The sequence below is a fragment of the Sitophilus oryzae genome, unplaced genomic scaffold, assembly GCF_002938485.1.
Source record: "Sitophilus oryzae breed Bouriz unplaced genomic scaffold, Soryzae_2.0 scaffold_1018_pilon_pilon, whole genome shotgun sequence".
In the NCBI taxonomy this organism is placed as follows: domain Eukaryota; kingdom Metazoa; phylum Arthropoda; class Insecta; order Coleoptera; family Curculionidae; genus Sitophilus; species Sitophilus oryzae.
Window position 1 is genome coordinate 1,200,182 of NW_022145636.1, and position 11,029 is coordinate 1,211,210.

The following is an 11,029-nucleotide window of genomic DNA, read 5'->3' on the forward strand; positions in this document are numbered from 1 at the left end:
ATCCCAGAAACAAGCCTATGATTTTTTTCAGTGAAAAAAAATTTTGAAAATGTATTTTTCGAAAAAAAAATTGGATTTTTATTAATTTTCAGTTAAAAAATGTTATACTATATTGATAAAAAAGCAACATAGGTAACACAATATGACCGAAAAAAAAACGTCGTCAGCGATGGCTTTGAAATGAAGATCGCTGTCATTTTATATGTAAAATTCTATGGGATATGTCATTTTATATGTAAAATTCTATGGGATATGTCATCTATCGTCATTTCCAAGCTAACTGGGCGCCGTATTTTTTCGATCATACGGTATATGAAATTTAGAGAAACAAAAACACAGAAAATATCAAGTGGTTCTCAAAATTTAAGCTAAATTAAGTAAAATATATCAGTCATTCTGGACTTTTTTTGCAAACCGGTAAAGAGAAAATATATTTCTTATATCTCTTATCTACCCAACCTGAAAATATGTGCTCATATTTAAAACTTACCCCGTATAGATCTCGCAAAATTGTTGGAGATATCATATTTTTAACGAAAAATTCAGTTATTTTTGAATTAAAATCAGGACATTTTAAAATAAAGTTCCATTAGTTTTAAGCAAATAGGGACAATTATTATTGCCATATTGAGTTTGTTAATACTTTAAAATTTCCGTGGTCCATAGATAATTTTATTTTTTACTGAATTTAGCATATTTTGTCCCATTTAAAAACGGCGTCAGCGATGGCTATGAAATGAAGATCGCTGTCATTTTATATGTAAATATATATGGGAAATGTCACTGGTCGTCATTTCCTAGCCAACTGGACGCCATTTTTTTTCGATCATATGGTATTTCATGGTTGTTACTTACAGGGTGTATAGTATATACATATAACATATGTAGGTTAATTCAGAGGACTTTTAAAAATATAGAAAGTTTTACAGGGTGTCCCCAAAAAAAGTTACATATCAAAATTGTGTTTTTTGTAATGGACACCCTATATATTAATTGATTTTCGGATTCTGAGAGAAAAATAAAGGTGAGTTTTATAAGAGAAGTATATGACTAAAATGTAAGGTTTTTGACATATGTAACATTTTCTAGAAATAAAGAACAATTTTTAAATTACAATAAAAGCTACCTAAATTGGAATTTACCCGGTATAGCCTAATATGTAGTTAAATTAACTATTGTACTTTAAATCAAATTAAAACTTGGTCGAAAAAGTTATACAGGGTGAGACAAAATTAATATTGAACATTGGTTATCTTTAAAAGCAAGTTACTCTTTTATTTTAAATAAAACACCCAGTATATTATTCCGATATTCAATGGAAAATTCATGTCTCTTCAAAATACTATTAAGGTTGCCTACCCCTCAAACAAAGATTTTCCTAGATATTTTCATTTACATGATTTGATCTAAGTAGATCTTTATTATTTGGTAAAATCTAGGTGGCTGTGGTATTTCTGACGTTACTTCAACATAGCTGTCTAATTAGTCCAACTTTAACAACTAGTTATCATTTTGTGTCAGTTAAAACAAAAAAATTTCACAGAAATATGCCAAAAATGCAAACTTATCCTACATCAGAAAGAACTGATATGATTTTATTAGTTGGTCAATGCAGTGTGGCATTCACCAATTAATAGAAAAATCTTAATACTATTTTAAAGATATATAAATTCCTTATTGAACACCGGAACAATATACAGGGTGTTCCATTTAAAATAAAGGAGTAACATGCTTTTAAAAGTTACTAATGTTCCATATTAATTTTGTCTCATCCTGTATAACTTTTCGGGTCAAATTTCAATTTGGTTTAACATACAATGGTTACTGTAATTAAATATCAGATTATACAAGGTCAACTAAAATTTAGGTAGCTGTTATCGAAATTTAAAATTTGCTTTTCATTTTCACAAAATGTTAAATATGTTAAAATCCTAAAACTCACCTTTATTTTTTTCCTAGAATCCGAAAATAAATTAATATATAGGGTGTTCCATTAGAAAAAAACACAACTTTGATGTGTTACTTTTTTGGGAACATCCTGTATAATTCTATATATTTTTATAAAATGCTTTCACTTAACCTACATATGCTGCGAAAATTTCATTTCGATATAAACTACCGTTCTCCTTGGAGCTTCCGCGGCGTATGAGAGGCGCCACCCTGTATAAAAGATAGAGGGAATTATAGCATCTTAAGTAAAGGAAATAACAAAGGCGGTTTTTGAATTTTAATAGATATCAATAAATATAGAAAAATACGGAAATAAGATGATTTAATAATAATATTTATACTCATAACGTGGAAAATACATAAATAAAATAAAGCTATACGGAAATTCATAAAATTAATATGGAAATCTTTAATTTTCTTTAAATATTTTACTATTTATATCCTCCGAATTATTTTCTATTCATTTCTCGGTACATTTCCAAGCAAAATCTTCTGGTACTCACCTTGGCCAGTCCGCACCTGTCCCATTACAAATTTCTTTGTTTCAAATCGGTTTAAAAAGTTGATTTAGATCAACTTCTCCTTTAGTTATCAACCAAGAGCCGCTACCGACGCGATCACGACCACCCAAATCAACGAAATCAACGTGTTTTTTATGTTTGGGATCGCCTAGGTACGGCCCTGCAAAATAAAATTTAGTTTGAAAGTTTTTTTGTTGTTTCAAGATGATCAACAGGAATTCGATGGTTGCTGCAGTTCTTTTTGTGGTTTTCGTACATTTTTGGATGGTTGAAGCCAATACAATCGGTGAGTTTCAGTATAAAGATTGGTTTGGTTTGGTTTATATATTCGAATCCTACAAATGTACAGGATGTTCAAAATTCTACGCCAAACTTTCTAAAACTTTCTAAAAAATAATTTTTCTTGTTTTTTTTAATGGAACACCCTGTATATTATTTTTTTAATAGATGGATAATAAAAAAGGAACATTTTTTGTACTTAGAGTGTTTCAAAATTTTTAACGGTTTTGCAGATATTCCCGGTTTATATTTCATATGGCATTTTCCACAGTAAATTTTTAAAGAGCTATATGAAATAATAATGCGAGCGGTAATCATTGGGAAAACTGGAAATCGTCCGATTTTCACCAAAATTGGTATACACACTATTTTGAGGTCGTAGATTACGAATCTACTTTTTTCTTGGCGGTCTCTGACCGTTTTTCAGAAAAACGGAAAACTATTTCAACATTGAATTTTTCTTTATTTCGGCCCTATAAAGTAGTAATTTCACTATATTTTCATTATATTATAGTTTATCTAAAAGCCACACTTGATTGGGGATAGAAAAGTGTCCAACATTTTACTGAAAAACACTTTTCTTAACAAAATAGCAAAGAAAATTGAGACCAGATGGAAGTTTGACATTTGATATATCCTTCTTTCTCTCTCCTATGTAATAAGAGAGACAAATATATTCTAGACCTAATATAGAAATTTAAAAATTTACAACGATGCCATATCTTCTATTTTTTCGGGCGATTAGGGATTTTAAATAAATTACCTATTATGAGATCGACAATAATGAAATATACACCTATATCCACAAAATTACGCGGAAGAGTTTTGATTGCATTGGTTTTAACTTCTTTGCGGAGAGGGTTAATCTTTTTTAGTTAATCTAATAATATAACAACAAAAGATTAACACCCTCTGCATGGAAGTTGTAACCAAGGCAATCAAAACTCTTTCGTGCAACTTCGTGGGTATAAAATTGGTAAAATAGCATCGTTGGTAAAATAGCAGTTATGGGAAGGAGCCGTCCTTCTGGCGACCGCCTTTCGTAATTCCAGAATGAGCGAAAAAAACACGCTAAATTTAGGTTTAGCATTGGCAACGTTGCTTTAAATGCCAGAAACACATAAGCTTACTTCGGGTTTCTCTTATTACCGATTCTGAACCGTCCTAGAACTGTAATGCGTATGCGCAGAAGGAAAGAGTCGGTAATAACAAGAACCCGAACAAAGCCATAACCTAACATTTTCAGATTGTTTACAAATTTATTTTAGCAAATTTTCCTCTATTATGCATAGAATTGGTTAAAAAAGTAACAGAAAATAGCAAAAACATTATTGATTATTGAATACCTAACAAAATATGTGCTAGAAAACCTTAAAAATATGAGAAATTAAGAAAAATTCGATATTGAAATTATTTTCCGTTTTTTTGAAAAACGGTAAGAGACCGCCAAGAAAAAAGTTCAGATTCGTAATCTACGACTTCAAAATAGGGTGTATACCAATTTTGGTGAAAATCGGACGATTTCCAGTTTTCCCAATAATTACCAAAAATGTCAATTTTTTATTCGTTTTTACCTTGCCCCCTAAATTTCATTCTTCATAATTCATTCTTCCGGCGCCCATGGCCACATACCTTCCTTGTATACCGAACGGCTCTCGTATGGCAAGCTGTACCTTGCTACTCCCAAGGCGTTAAACGCTATATACGGGAGCTATTATTATTATTATGTAAAAAAATACCGAGGGTGCAATTTAAAAATCAAAAGTTGCAGTCATTTCCGGTGAAACAGGAAGTGACCGAAAATAATTATTGAATACAACATTAAATTAACGAACATATTTTTGTTTTTTCTTAACATTAATATTATTTTGTGTATTTTTCAGGGGTTTGTATACGAAACTGTGCCCAATGCAAGAAGATGTTTGGACCATATTTCGAGGGACAGCTTTGTGCAGATGCCTGTGTCAAGTTCAAGGGCAAAATGATCCCGGATTGCGAAGACCTGTCATCTATAGCGCCATTTTTAAGTAAATTTGGACAGTACTAGGTACTGTTCTAGTTTAACTTGCGGGCTTCTTAATATTCTTTGTGATTCGGGAGAAAGTTTACCTTGATTTGGTTGCTACTACAAACTACAACGATTTTCGAGCCTTCTGTATGGAGAAGAAGAAATTGAACAGATGAAATACACTGTTGTGCGTAATTTTATTATGTGTTGCTGTGATATTTATTAATTTTTATGTAAAATTTAAGAAATATATTTAAATAATAAAAAAAGAATACGTATTTTCTGTTATTTTTGGTATTTTTAGGGTTCTGTATCTCAAAAAGAAAAAAAAAGGAACCCTTAAAGGCTTGGTGCATTCTCTGCCGGTGCTGCCACCATCGGAGGATATCGGAAACAACCGGTATATAAAAATACACGGATTTAAATAGAGAGTATACGAAAAAATTATTAAATATTTTTTCTAAAAGCGTTAGGAAGTATAATTTGTGAAAATTCTAAAAATAAAAATATTTTGATATCTTCAGACGGTCTAACTTGTATTATAATTTATTATTCCTGCTAAAAAAAACTTTTTAGATGAGTTCAGCTACTGTAGCGAGCATAGTTTTAATCACCGGTTTTGCTAGTGGGGTCATAATTGGGGCTATTTCGGCTATAACGAATTTTTTTAAAGGCACTATAACATAGGATACAACATTTTAATGAACAGTTCTTTCCATAAAATCCATAAAATAATATAGATGTACTGATTTCTTTCGAAAATAGACAACTATGAAACTATGAACCCTTCCCGGACACAAACGGTACATTATGAGACAGGAAATTGTAGAGACAAACAAGCCCTATAACATAGGATACAACATTTTAATGAACAGTGCTTTCCATAAAATCAATAAAATGAAAAATATACGAAATAATGTACATGTACCGATTTCTGTCGAACATCGACAACTATGAAACTATGAACCCTTCCCGGACACAAACGGTACATTGTGAGACAGGAAATTGTAGAGAGAAACAAGCCATATAACATAGGATACAACATTTTAATGAACAATCAGTAAAATGAAAAATATACGAAATAATATACATGTACTGATTTCTTTTGAAAATCGACAACTATGAAACAATGAACCCTTTCCGGACACAAACGGTACATTGTGAGACAGGAAATTGTGGAGAGAAACAAGCCCTATAACATAGGATACAACATTTTAATGAACAATCAGTAAAATGAAAAATATACGAAATAATATACATGTACTGATTTCTTTCGAAAATCGACAACTATAAAACTATGAACCCTTCCCGGACACAAACGGTACCTACATTGTGAGACAGGAAATTGTAGAGACAAACAAGCCCTATAACATAGGATACAACATTTTAATGAACAGTTCTTTCCATCAAAACAATAAAATGAAAAATATTTGAAATAATATACATGTACTGATTTCTTTCGAAAATCGACAACTATGAAACTATGAACCCTTCCCGGACACAAACGGTACATTGTGAGACAGGAAATTGTAGAGAGAAACAAGCCCTATAACTTAGGATACAATATTTTAATGAACAGTGCTTTCCATAAAATCAATAAAATGAGAAATATACGAAATAATATACATGTACTGATTTCTTTCGAAAATCGACAACTATGAAACTATGAACCCTTCCCGGACACAAACGGTACATTGTGAGACAGGAAATTGTAGAGAGAAACAAGCCCTATAACTTAGGATACAACATTTTAATGAACAGTGCTTTCCATAAAATCAATAAAATGAAAAATATACGAAATAATATACATGTACTGATTTCTTTCGAAAATCGACAACTATAAAACTATGTCGACAACTATATTCCTATGAAACAGGAAATTGTAGAGAGAAACAAGCCCTATAAGGGACATAATTATAATTTTAGATGTTCATAAAACATTTAATCACTAATCGATTAAAAAAGTATATTGCAAATAATATTTTATCCTCTCATAGTATACATATGTCTATTTAATTTTTTGATTATGTAAGGGGCACTTTGTTTACTCACTTGTTTCGTCGAACTGCTGGAATTCGGTTTTGCTTTTGATCAAATCGGTGCACAGTGTGAAATTTACGGGTTGTAGCTGGAAAAAAATATTTCAGCGACTCTTTTAATGAAATATTAGTCTTTTTCGTTTTTATATAAGAAATTTTATCAAGGCAAGGTAGACCATGCACCAAAATAATCGTAGTAGGGCATATACAGGGTCTCTCATAATGTTTGGTACATATATGGGAAACTTTTTTACTATATTATCAGTGATTCATAAAATGTTATTTTTAATAAAAAAATTTGTTGATTAGAGAATAGTTTTGAGGTTAGTAACTACGGAGTTTAATATACGGAGTGTCTAAAATTCTACAAAATGTGGCGTTGCCGAACCAAAATACATAATCTATAAGAAAGGCAAATAAGAAAGTACTATATACAAACAAAATACACTATAAAATGTTTGTGGGTCAAACCGATTTGGAAAAACTATCTAAATCGGAGAAAATCATACAATCGAAGAAAATAAAATAATCAATTGTTGATTTCTCGACGAACCTTACCGAACAAAGAGACTCTATTTGAGGTTTTTCTTTCATTTTTTACTCTTGCTAATACAGATAATCGAAATTCTCCCTTAACCAATCAGAATTTTTAGATAAGAAGATATGTTTATGCTTATTTGCCTTTTTCCGTTTGATCTCGATTTTCTGACAAAACGTCCTGGCCGAAACTCTTATATTTTCTTTGACAGCTCTTGAAAGATTACTAGAATCAAAGCGTTCCAATATAAAATTCACCACAGCGCTTCGCCGCTTCTTTGGAGTGTTAGAAGTACAAACCTCATATACATCCTGACGAGTGAAGCGCGCAGCCATCTTAAAAAATATATATGTATAGCTAAAGCGCACCTAAACGCAGCTAATTTTTTTTATGTCGTATGCTATAAAAAGTGGCCTTTCAAGAAATGACAAAGTTATCGTGGTATTATGTGGTATTATGTAACAAAAACATATTTAAAGTAGCTAAATTACAATTTTTCATAGGTAACTGCAGGTACTTCTTTAACATTTCTTTTCAGTCAAACTATATAGCAGAAATATTTTTAAAAAATGATAGCTTACTACGTAGGCCTAATATAAAAATAATATCAATGTAGTTATTCCGTGAAAGTAAACACTTTTCACTAAAACGCCTGCAAAATTTGACTAAACGGGCTAGATATTTTAGATGATTTTATCGTTTTGTCCGAAAGATAAAGTAATAAGCATTTTTAAATAATAAGCTTGATTTTAAAAATAAACATATGTTTTTTTATTGATGAATGGACATTCCTTGAATAAATTTTACAATAACTTAGGACCTGGGATAAAGTTGGCAAATCGAATTAATTCCACCTAGAACGTCAAAATTTCACACTGTGCGGTGTGAGAAACTACGAAACTATAAAATGTTGTTTCGGGAGAGTTGAATATCCGGGAAACTTAAGTTATTGAATGTTATTGCACCCAACAACGCCCTAATTACGCCCCCCTTTACGTGTTAATATTTTTTCGACAATTTTATTAACATTTGAAATTGTCACAACACAACACAACACCTAGTTCGAATTCTTTTTCAATTATTTTTTAGTACCCGAAACAGCGTTACATCACACAACCTGAGTCTTTTATAGTTTTAATAACTGCACTATTAAAAACTAAATTTCAGTGCGAAAACCAAACTTACTTTTTAAAAATACTATTATTAAAAAAAGGGACAAATACAATTGCAAAAATGTGATTTTATTTTGTTTATATATTACATTACAATAAATAAGACTAGTCAGTTCCAAAGGTATAACATTTTTAACGTCATTTCTTATACAATCGCTTTAAGTACCCTCCAATGGTACCTGGATTGTTACAATCTGGTATTGATAGTCCGTTGCTGGCTACACAAGTGTCACCGCATGTTTTTCCTTCAAAATAGTGACCGTACATCAGTTTACATTGGACACAATTCCTAAAATACAAATAATAAACATGTAAAATACTAATTATTATCATTTTAAATTACTGTTAATGCTTTATTACTTAACAAAAACTCTCTAAATGCTCATCAAAATTTACAAATAATGCATTTGGGAATCATGCATTATTTGTTAATTTTGATTACAAATAATGCATGATTCCCAAAAAAAAATTACCTAACCTAACCGCCCATACTAAAAACTGCTACTTTGACTGATTTTGATGTTATTACAAATTTTGTTGCAAATATTATTCCTAATCTTAAAGTGAAAACCGCGTTTCGCTAGTTACTGTAATTTTGGAGTTACGATTTTTTAAAATTTTAACGCCCTCCCCAAAGCCCCTCCCATACCCCCTTACCAACCCCACCCCCACCAAAAACTAATGGCCAGATTCTCGGGGGCCACAGTATTTTTGTGCCAAATTTGGTTAAAATCGGTCTAGCGGTTTTTGAGTTATCGTGTTACAGACGGACAGACAGACAGACGGACAATTATTAGGTATTATAATTGCTTACTAGGTATTACATTTAAATCTTTTTATATTATTTAGAACCTTTGAAATTGTTTAAAAATTATTTGTGACGTTTGAAAAAAATAGCATGTTCTATTTGGAGTAAAAATGACTTTTTGTGCCACGCTTGTCAAACGTACAGCCTCACCACAAAGAGTGTCATTTTTACTTCTAATAAAACAATATACTATTAGGCAGTACTCCTCCAGGTTTGCTTATTTTTCTAGGTAAGAATCTCTATTTTTATTAAAAAAATAATCGGTGCACTATTAATTTTTGCGCAATATTTTTGACAACACGTAATTTAAAAAAAATCTTTAAGATAGTTGAAACAAACTAACAATAAAATAAAGTCCATTAAGTCTTTTGCCCATAATTTTTTTTTCAGTTTATTTAGTTCTACGTCAGTGTCAAAGCTACAAGAGTTTGACAATCGTCTTTCAAAACAAAACTAGCGGGCCTTTGTTTATCCCGTCAGTTCCCAAATGTCAGTTCGATTCAACAGTCAGGTGACGTACGAGAAAACTCGCGATTTTTCGAATTTATGCCCAACAAATTAGATCCGGACGCTCCCATATTCACTCCACCTCCAAAGAATGCGATGAGGAGCCCGTCGCTAAGCTCATCCGCGAACTCCTCACCAAACACGCCCAAAGAACCTCAATGCTCCAGGTAAATCCAGGTTTTTTACACGTCTACAACATTGCCAAACGTATTTTCCTTTCCTAAAACACTTTTAATTTATTTTTCAAGGTACTCGAGACGCTCGGTGCGTCAGCCACTGTCTCCGAACAGTCCTAGACCGATCCTTGGGACAAAACTACCCTTTCCCAGGCCTATATTAGGTCGAAAAGAAGATAATGCAAGGGATGAAGCGGATGAATACATAGGAAAAGAGTTTAGAAACATGAACAGGAGTTTCCAGAGAATGAAACTCAAAGAGGAGAGTATGATAGAATCGGAAGGAGAGTAGAGTTGAGCTGAGAAGTTGTTCAGAATGATGTCTTGTATTGTTTTATATTTTTGTCTATAATGATAAGATGATTCCGTGATTTTTGGCAAATATAGAAACAGTTTTTTTAAATCGTAATATAGAAAATATTAAATTTGTTGTATTTTATTTTAACCTAAGTTTAAACATATTAAAAGAGTCTGTAAATTTGAGGATTTCTTTATATTTTTACTTACGTTATACAAATACCTATGGAAGATGCAAACGTAGACTTTCCCAATAAAATAATAATAATCAAACAGGTAAGTATACCTAAAATTTTTACCTAAAAACAGTTTGTTATTTACTAAAAACTGAAATAAGATAAAAACAAAACTAAATAATATAGAGCTTACCATGGTTTTATATCAGTTGCTAGGAAGACAGTAAAATCGTGGAAAAACTTCCTTCGTCATTTTCCTTTTATATAGAAGTGGAAAAACTGTAGGAGTCTCATTAGAAGTTGAGAGATATGAATCTCATACGAAAACAACAATGGCATGTCGTAGAAAAATATGTTTATGTTGTTTTCGTATGTTATAATATACAGTATTTTATTGTCTTCAAATAATGCATTTTTCTATTTTTGTCTGATATTTTTTCTTTAACAGGATGATTTCAAATAAAAATATATTTATTTTTTAACTCAACTTTCAAAAATGAACTAAACATACATTTTTATATCGATATTACCTTAGACTTCTACAGAGTGTCTCAAATA

At 31.2% G+C, this 11,029-nt stretch overlaps 2 protein-coding genes across 2 annotated transcripts; both read left to right on the forward strand.

Annotated features, from left to right (window-relative positions):
* Nucleotides 1-2,540: 2,540 nt before the first annotated feature.
* On the forward strand, nt 2,541-4,948 carry LOC115874759 (eclosion hormone). The gene is made up of 2 exons (XM_030890038.1): nt 2,541-2,757; nt 4,634-4,948. Exons 1-2 carry the CDS (start codon nt 2,676-2,678, stop codon nt 4,795-4,797), a joined length of 246 nt encoding a protein of 81 aa, XP_030745898.1. The 5' UTR covers nt 2,541-2,675; the 3' UTR covers nt 4,798-4,948.
* A 4,546-nt stretch (nt 4,949-9,494) lies between these two features.
* Nucleotides 9,495-10,417, forward strand: LOC115874749. The gene is made up of 3 exons (XM_030890029.1): nt 9,495-9,544; nt 9,706-9,989; nt 10,071-10,417. Exons 2-3 carry the CDS (start codon nt 9,862-9,864, stop codon nt 10,288-10,290), a joined length of 348 nt encoding a protein of 115 aa, XP_030745889.1. The 5' UTR covers nt 9,495-9,544; nt 9,706-9,861; the 3' UTR covers nt 10,291-10,417.
* The last annotated feature ends 612 nt before the right edge of the window (nt 10,418-11,029 follow it).